The sequence below is a fragment of the Tachypleus tridentatus genome, chromosome 1 (genome assembly GCF_004210375.1).
Source record: "Tachypleus tridentatus isolate NWPU-2018 chromosome 1, ASM421037v1, whole genome shotgun sequence".
Taxonomy (NCBI): domain Eukaryota; kingdom Metazoa; phylum Arthropoda; class Merostomata; order Xiphosura; family Limulidae; genus Tachypleus; species Tachypleus tridentatus.
Genome location: NC_134825.1, coordinates 87,758,580 through 87,778,648, shown reverse-complemented (window position 1 = coordinate 87,778,648; position 20,069 = coordinate 87,758,580). Strand labels below are relative to the sequence as shown.

General features: G+C 34.9%; 1 protein-coding gene across 5 annotated transcripts in view; it reads right to left on the bottom strand.

The window, feature by feature from the left end:
* Positions 1-20,069, bottom strand: part of LOC143255007 (uncharacterized) — a 53,000-nt gene that overhangs the window by 17,610 nt on the left and 15,321 nt on the right. For all 5 annotated transcript variants that reach the window (XM_076510023.1, XM_076509996.1, XM_076510013.1 and 2 more), the window contains exon 2: positions 7,468-10,814. In XM_076510023.1, the coding sequence (XP_076366138.1) occupies positions 7,468-10,800 (3,333 nt within the window). In that variant the 5' untranslated portion in view covers positions 10,801-10,814. The remainder of the gene's footprint in view (positions 1-7,467; positions 10,815-20,069) is intronic.

Here is a 20,069-nt window from a genome sequence, read left to right as displayed (position 1 = left end):
AGAACTTTGTCTCAGGGACCACAGGTAGCACAACTTCACTAATATTGAGTTCATGATCAGTGTGAATAGCCTGTTGGCAGCAGAAGTGCATGCAAATGGTTTTAGAGAGAGAGAGAGAGAAGTTAAAGCCGTTTGCTGTGGTCCACTTCCGTAAATGATTGAGTGCAGTCTGTAGCTGCCACTCAATATACCTCATACTTGACAACAGACATGAGATGTAAAAGTTGTCAACACAGAGCCTATTTCCAACATTAAGAGGAAGTTGTTTAGTGATGGCATTAATGTTTATACTAAAAAGTGTGACACTCAAAACACAAGTTCTTGTAGAAAAAAACAGGAAAGTGTTGAACCCACACAAACTTGGAATTGCCTGTCCATCAACAAATTTTTAATAAAAATGGGCAAATGGCCATGTAACCCATATATATGGAGGTCTTGCAAAATGGCATACCTCCACGTTGTATCATACGCCTTCTCAATGACAAAGAATATTGATACAAAATGTTGTCATTTGAGAAAGGTTTCTCTGATTGACGTTTCAAGTCGAATCAGGTGGTCCATGGTGGAGTGTTGTCATTGGAACCCACACTGGTTGGGCAAGAGGAGGTTGTTTAATTCGATGAACCAAACAAAATGAGCATTAACCATCCTCTCTATGGTCTTACAGAGACAGCTCATCAAAGCAACTGGATGGTAGTTTGAAGGAATCTTGGGATCCTTCCCAGGCTTAGAGAAAGACAGGACAATAGCCTGGTGCCAGGCATAAAAAAAAAAAAAAAAAAACATTCTCCTGCCAGATCCAGTTAAAAACAATCAGAAAAACAGCAAGAGAAGCAGGAAATAGAAGATGCAGCATTTCATAGTGTATATTATCAGGTCCAACTGATGTACTGCCAGACCTATGAAGGGCCAGTTTGAGTTCCATCAGTGTAAAGGGATGATTATACTTATAGAGGCAATCAGCTCGAAAGGGAAGAGGTGATGATCGCTCTGCCTGAGTCTTGATGGCTAAGATATCCAGATATCCAGCAAAAGCTTTCACCCAGAGTATTGGCAATGCTCCAGGTATCAGCTACTTCCTGGCCATCAGAGAGGAGGATTGAGAGGGGGACAGAATTATACTGCCCACTGACCTTTCGAACCTTCTCCATATGACTTTGGAACTGGTAGTAGAAGATATGCTGGTTGTGAACTTAATCCAAAAGTCCTTCTGGCTTTGACATCTTACCCACCAAGCATGTGCATGGGCCTGCTGGAAAGCAATGTGGTTCGAGAGTATGGGAAACCTACAAAAAGTATTCCAGGCCGATTTTAGTGTCTTCCACGCCATGTGGCAGGCAGGATTACACAACAGAGAAAGATATCATGGAAAAAATGTCAAGGTTTTAGGAATACACTGAGCAGGTGCCTGTATAATACAGTCAGTTACTGCTGCCACACAATCATCTACTGATGGTTTAAAGATGATGGCAGGACCAAGTTCTGCAAGAGCAGTGAAAGAGGGCCAGTTTGCTTGATCCAGCTTCCACCTGGGCATGCAGGTTAAGTGGCATACACCACAGCCAATCTCTCTCAAAATTATAGGAAAATGATCACTGCCTCGTGGATTATTGTCAACCCTCCATGAAATGTGGAAGAATAGTAAAGAGGAGCAAATTGAGAGATCAATAGCAGTAATGGACTGACTAGGTGCATGAAAATAAATGCAAGAACTACTACCAAAAACAGGAAGGTTGTGATCAGAGAGAATACACTCTACGGAGCGACCCATCCCATCAATATCAGCACTTCTCCAGAGGGTATAATATAATATCCATTAAAGTCCCCAAGGATTAAAAAGGAAGACAACAACTGTTCAATGAGAGCATCAAGGTCTGAGGATGTGAATGAATGACTAGGGTGGGAGAATAATATACACCCAAGGAAATGCCCATACCCAGAACCAAAGGAAGTGAATCTTGGGATTTCTGGAATGTATATTAAAGACAGAGATGGGTGTTGAAATTGATTCATCAACGTTTTTAACCACGGAGGTCAAAAGACTTTTCATTTGGTTTGAGAATGATTCTTTTGGATGCACAGAGAGATCTGTCTGCACTACCTCTGTAATTGTGGTATGAGGTGCAGCAGCATACATCCGAGATGAAGTGGCGAACAGCAACTTTCAAGCCTCAGAGTAGGTGATATTTTGAATAATTCTGAAATGCTGTAAGAACAAAAGTAGGACAGCTGAGAGCCATTGCAATTGACTCAGGAGGGTCAGTTTCACACTCATAGACACTGAGGTCCTTGCCACTGAACAAGCACATGTCAAAGAACCATGACATGACGTCTTCGAGTGACTGAACCGCTGACACTGGAAACATCTGAGAGGGTTTGGAATGTATGGCCATACTTTGCAACTAAGATAACCTGCCTTGATGGTGGCAGGTGAATGTGGTGATGTAAATGTCAGAATGATGACACTGGTCGGCATCCATCTTTGCAAGTGGAGATACGCCTCACTGCAGAAACTCCTTGGGTGGAGAAATCAACAAGAATCTCTGACTTGGGGATATTCTTCAAATCCCTCTCAACAATAACTCCTCTTGACAAATTCAAAGTAGCTTGAGGCTTAACCTCAATAGATATATCCCCAATCACCTTTGAATACAAGAGGATATCACTATGCTGAGATGTGGATGTTTCCACCAATATGTCACCAGAGCAAAGCTTCTTTACTAACTATGGAGAGTCAGCAAGTCCCTCTTGTCCCTTCTGAATGAAAAAGCGAGACACCTGACCTAAAGGTTTGTCTGAAAGAGAATGTAGTATAAGAAAATGAGGTACATTGGGATGTTACAAATGTTGAAGATTGCTGCTTAGAATCTTTAAAATGTGGTCATTTACCTATGGACTGTTTTTTCACTATTTTTTTAAGTTTTGTTTGGAGGATCTATAACAAAAAAAGAATATTTCAGTGCTCACTGACCCCACCCACCATGGAGCACTATGAGGGGATGCACAACAATAACAAACAAGGACACTGCAGCAAAACCAGGATTTCGGGAGCACAATATCTAAACACCAGTATCAAATACAATGCCCACAACACCTGTTGATAACATCCAACACTGGTACTTGGTTGACCCTAGCTCATGTGGACCAGTCGACTGACCCAAGGGGGCCACCCGTCTACAGCAATTCAAGGCCAAAATGGTGTGTTAGGGGTTCTCTAATGGATGACATGAAATGAGATGCCTTATCTGATGGGAAGACACCAGGATTAATTGGTGAAAAAAAAGGAAGAATAAGCCAACTGAATTAAAAGCCAAACTAAGTTTGTAAAAGTGGAAGGAAACAGTTTATGAACAGAGAAAAGTTACCAAGAGTTTAACAGACAGAAACGGTTATGATAGATGGAAGCTGAATATGCATCATAATAATAACGACCATGAATGAGACAGAAATCTATATGGATCAGACCAGGAACAGGGATAGGAAATGGAAGAAAGAGAAATTGATGATGAGGAGGAAATACCTTCCCTAGCTGCCAGAGTCGTGAAAAGGAATGACTGGTCTTTGTAAAGTAGAAGTGGGACGATACAGAGTGAAATGTTATGGCAAATAAAACAAAACAATTGTCCACAAGCCAATAGGAAGATGAAATACATTTTAAAGAATAAATGAAACATGAAACAAAAAGACAAAGGTTCAATTGGAAGGGATGTGAAATAATAAAGCACTACATTGACATCCAAATTTGGAGGAGTTGCATGCTATGGATGGTGATTAATCCAGGAGGGACAAGATATGAGAAGCAAAAACTTTACGGTAATGGGAAAAATGAAAGGTGAGGAATAAAAATGCCTGATTATCTGCATATGAAGAGATGGAAGACCCCTTATCAAATAACCAAGTGAGGAAATCCATACTAAGAGGAACAGTAGGATAAACAGGGGAGACCCTGGAAAATGACTCCATGCTAAAATGAGATAGCACCAACAAGCAACTGAGGTGTGAAGGTTCTATTACAGACTGCCAGTGTTCTTGGAGAACATAAACAGCTTGGAATAAAACCCTGGAGAAAGATGAACTACACGTTCAAAGACTTACTGAGAGAGAATATGTTGTATTGCTTCATACAGATGATAACATGTAGGATGATCCAAGGTAAAAGAAATGGGTTTCTATGACAACAGAGAAGGGGAAAGGAAATGGACAACAAGACCCTCTGATAAAACTTGAAGGACTCTTTCACCAGATCCCTAGTGAAATCTCATCACAGATGAACAAACTGAGATATACAAACCTTTACCAGACTGGAACCCACAAGTTAGTCACCAATAGTATTGGTGACTTAACACTAAGAATAAAGAAATGACAAGAAAAAGATCCTCTTACGGAAGGAACAAGTAAGGCTTGGGAAGTAGTAGAACTGGGAACAGATATAGGGGATTGTTGAAGCTCCATGCAAGGTATACCATCAACTAGCAAGGAAAGAATTGATGTTTCACAGATTCCACCTTAAATTCTAAAAGTCACTGAGAGCTCACCAAAGGCTATCCAAAAAAGAAAAGGAGCAAGGCATAAGTTTCAAAAACAGAGATAGTAAACAAATGTGAGAAAATACTGAATCCCTCCCCAAATGATCCTCAAAACAGAGGAACCACATATGTAAAGACAAAACCAAAGTTGACAAATTTGTCAACAAGAAGGGAATTAAGAGCAAACATATCTCCCAAAAAACTCTTAGGATCATGGAAGATTACCTCTGAAAGATAGATGGTGGGAAATATCAAGGGATAGAAATGAGGTTAAAAAAAGGAGGAACAACTGGGAATGGGGTAAAAGAACAGGACAATCTTAACCTGCTCCAAAACAGGTAAAATGGGTTCCAAGTGTTGCAAATCCTGGAATGGAAAATTGGCCTGATAGCAGGTAAAAGCAAACTGGTCTGCAGCCTGAGGATGGTTAGGCATGCTTGCACTATCACATAACTGAGATACAAAATGCTTAGCATCAACCCCAATAGCATGAGTGTGTGGAAACACAAAATAATTAAGGGAAGGAGTATCATGTAACAAGAAAGGTAGAGAATTACAGGAAATCAGAACATACCTGTGAAAGCATATTCAAAAAGAAAGTCATACTAAGTCTAGCAAAAGCCACAGAAGTAACAAGAGAAGACATGACAAACTCAGGGAGTAAAAAGACCGTAAAAATCATTGTCATCCCAAACAAATTCGTTTTATTCAGGAAACAGTTGGTCAACATCAAGAGAAGAAAGCTGATTCAAATAACAATCAAACTCTTGATGAATAATTGCAAATATGAGTTATTCTCACTTGAAGTTCGAGTAAATGTGCTGGTAGAAGGTACAACCTCTAACATGGTAACATTTATTTTGGAATTCATAATGTAGACCAAACACAACTGTACTGATAAGAGAGAGACAAACATGAAAAATTAATTAAGTTCCATAACTGAGTTTTGAAAGACAAATAATACTGCTATGAAATATTAAAAGGAAAGATACAGGTTGTAAACTGTAAATAAAAGCTATGAAAATTAATATTCAATTTGAGATAGAACTAAAGAAAATGTCCTAACACAAACACAGCCAAATAAGATATGATAGTTATACTTACCCTGAAAAAGTTGCAAAAGTGAAACACTGGTTTTAATTAAAAGTACATTCTTTCATATTTATCTGGAGTGTAAATCCCTCCAGTATGCACTACAAATTTTGAAATACAACAATATATATGAAAATCCATATCAACTAAGAAAAATGAATGAAGTAATTACGGAGTTCATAATAGTTTACTACTGAAAAGTCCAGGATATACACTCAGATTTCTATGACTCTTGTATCCTACCATGCAGAATTAAACCTACATTTCATAAATTAAACAAAACCACGAGCAGAAACTGAAAACAATCTCAGTCTTGAGACATGAGATTCCCAATGATCACAGGAGAAACACTAGAATAATTAAACAAATAAATGACAGAATTTGTTTAAGCCAATATTTCAAGATAATTTTTTTACTGAAACTTAAAATTCAAAAGCTTTTGAGGAGCATGATACATAAATTGACATTTTTGTAGTTCATTTTCAATGAATAACCAGGATTATTAAAACTTGTGCAATTCCTGTAACTATTTCTTCATATATGTCACTATTTAGATCTTACTATAGTTTTGCTTATATTATCTAAGATTGGGTTCAGAGGAGGGCTACTAAGATAACTCAGTAGATGAAAAAAAAATTTTATGAAGACAGGTTAAAATATCTTTTTTTCAGAAAAAATTGTTATGAGGTGATCTTAGTCAAGTTTACAAAAGATTACCTGTAGGATCACTAAAATAAAGGTCTCTAATTACTTGGTTATAAATCAGGAAGAATTTTTATGATAAGAAGACACAGGTTTAGGATTTGATAAACACAAAAGATACTCTAATTAGGGCAGTTCTGATCTATCAACAGAGTAATTAGCTAATAGATTGGGAAGTCATAAGCAGTAATGGAAGTTGACACCTAACACAAGTTTCTGAGAGTAAATGAGGACTTCCAAATTATAGTGTAATTTTTTTTCTGTCTCTTTCTTGAGAGTAGGTGTTCAAAGACACTTGAAGGACTGTATTACCATTTCTGTTAATATGTTAATACATAAAGCTCTTCAGTCAGATCACTCAAAAATTATAGCATGAAATGATGAACAATACTTCCTAAATCTAAGTTTCAAGCTTTAAGGAATTACTATATTGACATACATAACTCAGTAACTGATAAAAGAATTAAAATATAACTTCCTACACTGCTGTATTGTGATTTCTGTTAATTCAGTAATAACTAACACACAAGAGTTGAACAGTTTAATCCAATTATATGAAAAGAAAACTATTAATAACTGAAACAAGTTCTGCTGCAGAGTTAAAGAGTTAAAAACTGATTTATGCAAAACATTTAGTTACTTAACGTATTACATGTAGCTTTACATATGAATCTGATGGTGTTTTTAAAATAATTGATCACCACAAATAAATATTACTAGAAAGCATGTAAAAGTTAACAAATTTATCATATTAGAGATATATCCTAAACATTTTATTTTATTTAGATAAAAATAGAAAGGTTGTTTTAAAAAAGAATGTGACATGGATAGTATAAATAATATTTTTTTAAATTTCCAAATTCCAGTAGATTTATTGATATTAAAATTTATTAGTAACATTCCTGATAAGTCAACAAAAGCCATTAATGATAACCATTTAAAATAATTGTATACAATGTATAATAGATGGAAGTTGGGAATAACACACCTGCATTAAAAACAATAAAATAATAATGTCACAATTCATAAAAATGAATTATTTGTTATTGCAATAGAAATATACTGGAATACCACTTTCATTGTAAGAAAAATATGCTAATATAATTTTAATGATTTGAAGTAATACAAAATTGTATATTATACATGCCTGTAATGGGAGTTCCTGAAAAGGATCATTATCTTCTTGTTTGTTGAAGAGTTGTAATATGCTGTTTTCTGATAATTTCAAAAACACTTTCTTCCAAAAGCGATTCCCTGTAATTTTCTTTTTACTTGGTTGCCGCAGCATCATTTCCCAACCATCTCCTTCAAACTTGGGTGGAAACACTTCAAGTGGTTGAGAAGTATCTTCATCAAAAAGGGGTGTTGGTGGTGTTTCTGAGGAATCTGTCCTATGAACCCCTGATTCTCCAAGTGCAGGTGGGGGTTCTTCAGATTGAACACTAGCCTCTTCAAACTTTTCTTGCCCAAATTCTTCTATCAGAATATCATTTGAATCTTTATCAAATGGGTTAAATCTGGATGTTGTTATGTGTGATGAGGGACTTTTTGTTGGTGTCTTTGGTGGTGGAGGTAACAGTGGTGGTGGTTCTAAACATGAGGAAGACACTTCTTGCTCTCTCATTTTTGGCTTGATAACCACAGAAAAATCTTCTGTGTCATCATCATCAAATGAATCTCGAGATGGTTCATTTGGTAGTAATTTTATAGGAGTATTTTCATGTGGCTTGGTCATAGAAAAGAATGGATCAAACAAATCTACTGTCCCAAATCCCTTTTCATCATCTTCATCTGTTTTTGAGCTCCCTTTTGGTGCAGCAAATGGATCAAATTCATCTTCAACTGTTACATCTGTATCAAACTTTTCAATTGCTTGTTCAAATTTTGCAGCAAAAGCTTCAAAAGCTGCAGTATCTGTGTATGGTACAGAGTCTTTCACTGGTTCCAAATGTATATTACTTGTGTCAAATGGATCTACTGATGTGCTCTTCTGTTCTGACATATCTGGAGAAGAAGCAAAAGCATCAAACTCACTAACCGATGATGCTAGATGAGTGTCGGTTTTCGTAGTTGTGGGCATTTGTCCAAAGGCATTGTCAAGTGGTGGAACTTCTCTTTTAGAATCAAATGTTAATGATTTTTTCTCCTGGCTAACAACACTCGGGGAAAGTACCTCAAAATCAGAAAACCCTGAAAAACCTTGAGAAAAAGACCTTTTTTCATCCACATTATCTGCTAGTTTATCACCATTGCTTTTATTATGTGTCACAATAAAAGGAGTTACTGAATCCTCAACTGATCGTTCTTGTTCCTTACAAATGGGATCCTCCATAATCCCTAATTCTTTTGTGTCAAAATGATCAATAATAGCTTCTCCAAGGTGTTCACTATCTCTTACTTTGTCTGTATTCTCTTTTTCAAATTTTTCTTCTTCAGCAGTAAAACTGCTTAAAATGGTTATGCTAGGTTCTTTGTAAGTTTCATCTGACAAAGAAAATGGTTGATCATCTTTCTCAGAGCTTTGAAAATTGTTAGAATAGCTTAAAGCATCAAATGATTCATTTGGAAAAAGTGGCTTGTCCCCATTTTTAGCATTAGTTTCAAGTACGTTTTTAGTTTCTAGCTTTGGTGGTGAAAAAAACTCAAAAGAATCAGTATTGTCATTTTCTACAGAAGGAATGGTAATTTCAGTGTGAGTATTGTAACTTTCTTTTGGGACTGTTGTTATTCTCCCAAAGTCAGCTGCAGACTCTCCCGACTCTTCTACACTTTCAGTATTCCACATATTACTGCTTATAATGTTCTGGTGAATATCAGAATTAGGTTGACTTAGTGCATGCCAGGCACTTTCACTACATTCCTTTGACCCATCAGAAGTAAATGGGTTAAACTGTTCAGAAGTAGTCTGAGTGCCAAAAAAATCAGATTGATTTGGAATGGCAAATGGATCCAATTTTTTATCAAATGTTTCTAAAATAGGCTGCTGCACATCTTTGTCACTATGTATTAATTTATCCTTGACATTATCATCATCACCAATTCCAAAAAATGGATCAAAAGTATCTTTTTCAGTTTCCTGTGAAGTTTCAGGTGGAAGACCAAACATAAGAACACTTGAACTTTTATCCTGAAAACAAGATTGAGAGTCTAAAGTACCACTACCACCTACAACAGAAGAATGGGCAGAGGAATCAAGACCAAAAGGATCAAATAATGAATCAATTTTTTCACAAACACCCTGTGACTGTTCTTTCATAGTTTTTGACACATCAGAAGAAAACGTATCACTTAACAAGTCAATGTTTTTAGTTCCAAGGCTATTAGAAGGCACTTCATCAAAGGGGTTTGTGCCTGCTTTAAAATGACTAGTAGAGCCAACATCAAATGGGCTGACTGATGGTCCCATGGACTGGCTGACAACAGATTCTGAAAAAAATGGGTTACTCATTGTCTCAATATCAGTGTTAGAAGTTTCTCCTGGTACTAAGACAGTTTCAGGTGTAACACTCTTTAAATATTTTTCATCAAAAGCATTATATTTTATTTCACTGGATCTTTCACTTCTATTGTCAACATCAAACAATCTACTTTCTTTATTCTCAAGAACCTTTTCAATGGGAACACTTCTAGAAACTTCAAAAGTATTAACAAAAGATGTATCAAATGGATCAGAATTCTCCCTTAGATTATTTTGACTCTCAATTAATGTATTATCTTTTCTAAAACATTTTATCAAAGATAAGTCTGTTGACAAGTCTACAAAGGTTGTATCAAATGGGTCATTTCTTTCCTTGTTTTCATCCTCTAATAAAAATTCAACATTAGGGTTTAAAGAGGTGTTTACAACATCCTTACGAAAGCCAAATTCTTCTTCCAAAGAAAATTCTAATTGTTGATGAGACTCTTCTTTAGAAGATACTGGGAATGTTTTAATTTCTTTAGCTAATTGTTCACTTAAACCAAATTCATTTCCTAATGAAAATTCTAAGTCTGAATGAGATTCTTGTTCTTGACACTCATGGAATATTTTAGTTTCTTGTTCAATCACTTCTGTTGTCTTTTCAATCTTTGGAGGTGGTGGTCTTGGTGGAGGTTTTGAACTTTTAACAGACTTATCTTGATCTGAGCTGGAGATATCAAAGTCTTCTGGAAAAGCTGAATCTTCTTCAAAATTTATCCACGTTTTGGCACCAGAAGGAAGAGACTGAGGTTCTTCCTCATCCAAATAATCAGGTCTATCTAAGTCAGTTATTGCACTTTCTTCTTTTAATTTACTAAGGGTTGTTTGAGATTTTTGAAGTGTCTCTTGAACTTTCTGGGTTAGTTGCTGAAAAAACTGCCACTCTTCTGTGTTTCGTTCTTGAGATTGATCATCATTTTCTTTTGACCATGACTGCTGACTCTGTACATAAGTATCAAATTCTTCTTCACTATCATGTCCTTTTTTGTGTCCCTTAATTTTCTTCTTTATAAAGTTCATCTACGCCAACTAACCTAGTTCAAAATAGAAAAATCAATTTCTTTCAAAATAACTAATTTCAGTAAGTCCTGTTTCAATAATTATTAAGTATTAACAAAGACATGTACTTTCCTTCAGTATAAAATGAAAAACTTGCAGTAACAGTAGTTAAATATATTGAAAATTAAGATGGAAATCAAAACAGTTTTATCTATATCTTTAGATGAATATATGCTCTACGTTTAAGCTTATTATTTTAATTATTTCTATTGTAAGGAAGATTTGTTTGGATATCTGGGAAGAATAAGGATGCAATGTCCAGTCGCTTCAATAATAAAAAATATTATTTCTTTGACTACAAATTCAACAGTTTTTATTACTTAATATTCACTGAATAACTGGCTTATTTTAATAACTTTACTTACTTGCTAATTTCTCACACTTGTTCTTTTACCTCTACTACTCTGTCACAAACTCAACACATAAATTGCATGACTGAACTAAATAACTAACAGTAGCTTACACAAGTTATAGACTTATTCACCAGCTAATAAACTCAACAGTTGCAAACAAGCTAACCAATAATCCACCTTATCCATTCTAGCTCGCATTTTATATTTTTCAAACTGTTTTTAAACTCTGAAAAAAGTTCCAGATGTTAGCCCATGTTCTTATAACATGGCATTACACTTCCCTTTGACTGAAACAATACATATTTCCAGCAATATTAAGATGAAAAATTGAGTATATAACAATATACTTTATAGTTTAGTGTTTTACTTTTTCAATCTTAAAATATTATCATAGGTCTGCTATTCAGTAATGCCATTTGACAAATTCCAGTTTTTCCCATATGACTTGTAGATTTTTACCATAATTTCACCTTTATGTAAATACTCAAGTTAAACATACACACTTCATGCACATAGCTTAGACCCAAAAACACTTTCTCAACTGTCATTAGAGCTGGGAAATGAATCAAACTAATGGCAGTATTTCTTTTTTATATTCACTGGTTAAGTTTTAGAGAACTTGGAAGTTAAAGGAAAATCTATGCTTAAGCATTTGAATGGCTGTTATTTATGTCTTTAACATTTAGATGACAAGCACACCACAACTTACATTATCATTTAATCTTCAGGACAGTTACAAGCCTACTTTTATTTTATTTAACTTAACTCCGTGTGCATAAGATTTGTCCAACAGACCATACTTGTACTGAAGTATATAATGTATATTTATGAAATTTGGTAAGTTTTCAGTCAACATTTCAAGTACATTGTAAATTATGGCTTTTTATAATTAAAGACTTTTACTAAAAAGTACTCTGCAAATTTAACGAGTTATGATGATACAGACTCTGGCTAGTCTAAGTGCCAGGTGATTTTTTCATGGTAATTTGTTTTTCATTTTAGAGCTTCATAATTCCTATAACTGCTTATATGAATAGTTTCTTTTTTCAATAAAACTTTATAATTTATCTATTATTTTATCTACACTGATACTAACCATAGTGAAATCAGCAGCACAGGGTAAAATGAACAGCTGAAAAATACAAAATTAATCTAACTTGCCTTTTTGTTTTTCTTCCTAGAATGACTGCATATAATAATGAAAAATTATACACTATTTATTGTTACAGCCAAATGTAAACAACTTTTATATCTGGTTTAATTTCATTTTATTGCTTTAAACTTGCACTTAAGACTTCCTTTGAGAAATTGAAAAAAGCTAACATTTTCCTAGAGTGAAAATTGTATTTCCAATAATACCTACCACCCACTGGCAATATAGATATTCTTCTACATCTTCTTTGCCAATCTAGACATTGGTCTCACATGCTTCAGTCTTTTACACCCCCACCCATTTAAACACCCTTTACAATAGCTAATTTTAGAACTACTCTAACCTCAACAAGGTGCTTTTCTATCCTGGTACCTCACTTAGATAATATGTTCCCTTTTTCGAGACTTACACTGGCTCTTAGTGAAGAAGTAGAGCAGGACAGTTTCAGTGGAGGTAAGTATTACTGGAAATATATTTTAAGTTTAGGGAAATGTTAATTTCCAAAATATCTGCATAAAATAGTGATGTACCAAGATGAAAGTGGTACACAAATGGGGGAACTAAACTACATCCAGAACAGATATGCTCTTCACCTGGAAATGAGTTCCTGTATTAAGGATGGATTAGTAAAGGAGTAATCATTACGGGCCAACCCTAATTCAGTGTTGGAATTAAGCAATCTTGGTCCCTATATTTCACACTGATGAGCAAGACTAGCAGACTGCAATATCATCAAAATATATACTTTTGATTGTATCTCAACCTGCAGCCATAGAGTGATGTATTTTACACCAGCAGAATCACAATGAGAAAGTATGCAACACAGAAGTGTACAAATGTTCTCCTCCACCTGAATGAGACCAAAAGGCAACACCTCAGGCTCAGAATGACGGGACTGTGTATGTCTTCTACAACCAAAGGAACAGAACTCATCTAGTCTGGAGTTATGAACACTCATCTTCACTTTCCAACTGAATGGACAAAATGTATTCTCTGCATACCCCTGGAATTGTGGAGAGCACATGGAACTTGTGCTCAACCACCAACCTAGAATGTGACCACTTTGCAGTCTGAATTATGTGGAGGTAGTTAACCTCTTTCTAGGAACAATAAACAAAACTGACTTTGGTCAAAGCAAAGGACCAAAGTAGAAGGGCCTCCCCCTTTGCTCTATTCTCAAAGAGTGGAAGAACACATTTAAACACTCCAGAGGAAAAGCCTCTGTCCACCACCCCAGTGACTGAAAACTGGGTTTTGTAAAGACTCCTCAGCTCCACTAGTAGAATTTGTGGAATAAAGTGCACTGGTGAGTCTTAAAAAACAGCATTCTGGAAACAGTGCAACAAGTAAACCAAGTCCCTTAAATTTTTGAAGCAAACCAAAACCCCACATTATTTAATCCAATAATTTGCATGGACAAACAGAATCCCCTTCAGCTTTACACAAGATAGTTCAAGAGTGGAAGTCCATGATAATATAGTATTACCATCTGGTAAACACCTAAATGATCTTATACTTTACTCATGATTGTCCATAAGTGGTGGTCAATTGTAATATAGTAATAACATCTAGTAAGCATCTAGATAATCTTAAGGAACACTCCATTTCTACAGAGCCTGTTACAATAATAATAATAAAGTTGGTTGCTAGTGTGAAATTGTACTGAGAGAAGCACACCTGTGGGATCCAGTGAAAAAAATGATGCAAGGGACCCTGGAAAATAGAGACAAGACTGTACAAAAGTACTTCCTTTTCCTTATAATCCAGCAGGTGTTGTTAAAAATGGACATGGGGTGTAGAAAAACTCCTAGAAGAAAGCTCCCTTAACACGTAAAGAATATGAAAGTACAATAGGGAGAGAAAGCTGAATATCAACCTGTAAAATGTGTGCCACTAAACAAATGAAAAGGCCAGCAAAAAAACAAATGTGCTGAATCTGCTCAGATGCAACTCAGAAGATACCTCACTTGTAAAAGAACAAAATATGCAAAATAAATATTTGGGAATCCACCTCTAAGTAAACTGGAAAATTCAAAGGAAACTCCAGAATCCCAATGACAACAAAGTCAAAACACTAGTTGCCAGAGACTTAGAAAGAAAGGACCTACCAGTGTATAGCAAGACCTAAAGGGAGAGAGAAAATGTCCTACAATCATACCAACAACTCCAGCTTACGACATCCACATGTCAGCAGCTAAAAAATATAATTTCACCAGGAATTGAAAAACCAAGGCAAGCAAATACGCAAGGAGAATACAATGTCTATCTATTCTATCACATAATAAAACAATAAATCTCTCAGCCTGAACCACAAAAATCAGGAAGGAGAAGAAATGACATAGTCCTCCCCTTCAACCAACAAGAAAGAAGCAGATTCACAAGGGACAAGGAAAAGCCCCATTATCTCACAAACCTAAATGATTAATAAAATAAAAGACAGAATCCAAATCAGATTCGTAGAAAAAAATGTCAGAACACAAATTTCAAATTCTCTCTAAGGTAAATAAAAGAGGCAACTTCAGTAGTCCTAGGAGAAAACACCCCAGGACAAATAAAAGTCTACCTTCTCAGCAGATAAAAACACTGACAGCTCCAACTGAAAGTAAATCCCCTACCATAAAAGATAGTAGATAAAAAAGGAGTACAAGAGGTCAGTTGGTGGGTTTGGTGTTTTATGGCACAAAGCAGTTACAATATCTAAGCCAAACATCCAGTAAAAATGTAAATTTAGTGAATTTCATAAAAGGAAATTAAGGTGAAACAAAAAAAACAACATAAAAAGCATTAAAACCAATGTTTACATCTAGTCTACAGCAGTAAGAGAAAAACTACAGTAATACAAGTTGTAAAGGGCATTCTGTAGCACAATTGTAATTATCATAACTTGCCAGGAAGACTAACAGGTAAGTTAAAAAACCACCATCAGTCACCAGAAGTTGGCCTTTCCAGTCCTGGTTCCAAGTTATTTGACGTTATGGCTATTTTCTAATTTCACATCGAACTAGATGTACTTTGATTCCTAAATGGGAATAAAAAAAATTATAATGTATAAATTGAAAAATGTAAATGGCATTAAAAAAATTGATGGCCTTTAAAAAACTAAAGACATTTCCAAGATGGACAGTGTCACCATCACCAATAACACTAATGTTATGGACAAACCTCAGAACAGTACATGTTTAAAATGGCACCATCCTTGAGAATCATAACGATGGCAAGAAAGTAAAATGTGGCTTATTGTGACCTGAGTGTTACATAGACAACACACTTGTGCATCAGCCCAGATAAAAGAAAATGATGAGTTAAAAACTGTGACCAATGCATAGTCTAGTTAGAACAACTTCCTCTTTCCTATCCTTATGGAAGCAAGACGGACAAAGTCCAATATAGGATTTTATATAGAAAAGCTTGTTTTTGTGTTACTCACTCCAAGTCAGCTGCCAACTGGCATGGAGCCAAGCCTTGAATATAGGACCACAGTCGATGTATGGGTAAGGCACAGTGGTGATAGTGCCAGAGCAGATAGATTTATATGTGGTGTTGGCAAGTTCATTCCTGCAAATACCAACGTGGCCCAGTACCCAGAAAAACTGGATAGAAGTAGATGTTAAAGTGAAATGGGCCAGTCATTTTGAATATCTCTGAGAGCAGGGTGTGAACTAGCGTGAAGCAATTCCTGGGCCAGTAGAGAACTGAGAGAGTAAGTATTGCTTAGCTTCTATGTGATCCAGGCAAGATAAATGGCATACAGTTCAGCAGTGAACACAGAAGCTGTAGAGGGAATTCTGTGTGCAACCACCAAACCTTAACAAACCATGGCAGAGTCCATACAGTCAACTGCTTTGGAACCATTTATACAAATAGGAATAGAAGGATGGTTCAAAAGATGTTCAGCAAATAACACACAGTATTTCCAATCAGGAGTGCCTGCTTTCCTCAGATGACTTAAAGATAAGTCACATTTGGAGACTGTAATAAGCCATGGTGGGATTGGCTGACCAGTGGATACAGCAATGTTACCCAAGGACAGACCCAATTCATCCAACTGTGCCTGGATACAAATGCCAAAAGGAGCAATGGCAGTTCATCTGTTCTCAAAAAGTATGGCCCACCAAGGAAGGAAAACACACTCCCAGGTGGGATGCTTTGGTAAGGAATGGCATTTCAAAGCATATAGTAAGACAGCTGTAAACAACAAAGGTGCAAAAAGGTTCATGAGACTGTGAATAAGCTGATCTCAGAAATGGTCTTGGATGAGTGAAGTTCAGACTTCCACAAAACATTTTGAAAATTTTTTTAACCATGATAACAAGGAAGTCCAATTTCAAATAATGCATCATGATCAATACATACAAGAAATTAATTATTTAACTTCCTTACATTAACAATGAAAGTTAACATTTTAAAATCCAAACACACAGGTCTCCTTCCAAGTTCTACAGTGTTCTATGTATAATTAACTTACTCTTTCAAATCAACACAAAAACAAAAATTGAACTTATAGATGTGTATATAGTACAAAATCGACTTTTTAATTCAGAAAAATTATAACATTTTACAAGTGATCCAGGAACCGCAGAAGTTACCAAGAGTTCTCCCGAAAGTGTAATGTTTTAAGAGTAAATGAAACAAAAATTAATAGTGCTAAATACTTTTATATCTTTCTTTCAAGTTCATACATCATGCTGTGTTGTACCCTATAGCATGCATAATTTTCTTGTGATTCATGGCATATGCACATTTTACTAACATCACAACAGTACAAATTGCCGTGTTAAACATCCCTCACGTGACATAATTTTAGTGACTACTAACAGACAAACAGAAATTGCATTACTGTTTAATGGTGCAAGTGATTAAAACAGGTGACCCCTTCAGGCAGCCCTTGGAAACTTTTTAAAAGTACTTGAAGTCACATGTTAATAATAGTAGTGGGTAACTTGAACACACCTAATGTTAAACTGATTCAGTGATCATGAAATACAGCTTTATCATAAGTAAAGATTTGCATTATTTGTACTTTTGTTTGGAGATGCATTCACTACAAATTCAGCATAGTTTTAAACATATATTACTTGCTTACCCCTTTTGCAATGGGTCAGGGTTCAAAGGCTATGTCAATGCATTTGTTGACTGGGATTCAAAATTTTATTGAACTGCTATTTTACGAACTTATGTTTGATAAGTTTGGAGTCAAATTGTAGATTATAATTCAAACTAATATTATATGGGAGTTAATTTCTTAACTTAAAAGTAAATATTAAAAAAACTCATTTAAATACAGAATTTAGTGAGTTACGTGGTATGTTGAATGCAGCAGTTTAAAATTAGGTGTTTGTGATGTCACAATACTAAGTCTATAACTTTGTACAAATTAGAAAGTCAAATGACTAATATTGATAAGCCATAGTATAAGAGCCACATAGCTTTTTTATTTTGCCAAGATATGACTGATGTACTGAATCACACATGGTGGCCCCATTCAACCCTTGCCATTTTTTGAAGTGGTCCCTTATATACTTTTACTACAGTACATGACGTGAATAACTAATCAACAAAAAGTGGTTTTCACTACCATTTTAATCTTTGAAAAGACTCCCACATTCTTTCAATCCAAGTTTTCAAAGAGGTAGGTTATGTCTTTAGTTTGCCTGAAGTTTCATGTATAAAATATAAAAAAAACAAAACTTTGTTACTAAGCTTAATAAATTATAATGGAATTCTATGGTATCAGTGTAGTTATTTGTGATTTTTTTGGTTATCAAATTTGGTTTGATATCCTCCATGTTTGAATTTTTAAAAGGCTCAGCAAACTATCCTGCAACAACTAAGTGATAGAGAGAAGTAACTGTATGCTTTAATTCTTGATTTACTGTTCTACATTTTAAGAAAAATAAGTTAAAGAACTTGTCTGTAAATAGTAATTATGAATATAGATATATATAATGTATAATAAATGAAATGTGATTGTATACTACAAAATACTAATCCACTAAAATACAGCCAAAACAAGGAAGACTAAAGGTCAGTTTTATATTACTGGTTACCTGAGTGCATGCACACCACATCAATGCAAGCTATGTAATATGTTAGGTAGGCATGATTGGAAGGTCAATTCAATAATAAATAATAAATATTCATGTATAGTTTTATAAGACTTAAGTTACTTAGATTAAACACTTGCATTTTTGTGTTATAATATATAGTCATTCTAGCACAGAAAAAGCATAATTTATATTTATTTCCTAATTTCCTTATGTTTACAAGGTTGGTTAAGTAACAGATCCCAAAGAGGATAGAAAATAATACAAAATATAGTTCTACTAAAAAAAATGTTTGAAACATATTTTGGAGGTTTTAAGAGATTACACAAATAATATTCAAGATTTTTGAGACAAAGAATAGTTTTTATAATAACATGAAATCACTTTGCACTCAGACTAGTAATGAAACAGTTTTCACAAACAAATCTTTAGTAATGTTATTTCATTAAAAAATCTGATTTGTTGTATATAAACTACTTCTAATTTTTTTAAATGTCTACCAAATTTTGTGAAGATATATATGCTGTATCAAAAGTTACAGTGTAAATACTTAACAAGTGCAACTGTATAGATGAACTTGTGTATATTATACTGAGTTCTTTGCAAAAGGGTTAAACCAAAATGTTTAGGTGGATTCAATACTCATAAATGATTAAAACCTTCCATGAAGCTGTTTGTTTGTGCACATAGGGAAATGTATCAGTTAAAGTGGTTTTTGGAAAAAAAACATGCAATTTTTACATGAACTTTTTACTCAATCTTTTAAAACAGAATACTATCCTACCTGTAGTCAGTGGCACAACTAAAAAAGATGCCCCCAGCATAAAAAAGTAATGAGAACCCTATATTTATTCTCCTTACTGGAAATCCTTAAGTTTATCAGGCTCTGGTTTTACAGAGGGAACATCTGATTCTTCCTAAAGCCATTTCATCACTAAAAGAAATTATTGCTGTTGTAAAAATAGGGCACATCCCTTCCCAAATGAATCTTAACAGGAGTTTCTAAATTGTGTAACTTCTCAGTTTTCTATTGAAGAAACATAACAGGCAATGTTTCAAACCATAAAATTACGAGCATCCTCTACATGCACAACATAAATTGCAACTAGCATTGTAGCTGCTGCTGAAAAGCAGATCACCTGGATCTAAAAGTGAACAGACTTTTAGAAAGTTTAAAAACCAAACTAGAAGTGTAGAATAAAGTGTTACCAGAAACAAAGACTTTCAGTTCCTTCCAATTTTTTGTGGCCCAATGGACTGATGAACTTGTGTTATGGAAGTAACTAGCTTTGCTTTTTCCACTGATTCAGTGGAGATAAAGAATGAATTCTAACAAGACCTACAATACTGTATGGGAGGTGATGTTAACCGAGTATCCTTACACTGAAAGATTTAAGGATTTCTTGCACCTTAAGGAAATTCTCATGATTTTGCCAGTTTTCATTGGATAATGTGAAAGGGCATTTTCTACACAGAATCAAATAAGAATAGATCATCTACCATCTCTTTCCATGTCAGTCACTAAAATTTAGTGTGATCATTTTAACCCAGAAGAGGCTGTTGTTAATTGGTTTTTGCAGTAGAAATAGGAGGACTTAGTAAAAACTGTGGTCTACAGGTATGAATGTTTTTTGTGCTGACTTGGTTCACTTTAACATGTTAGATAACAATTGAAATGAA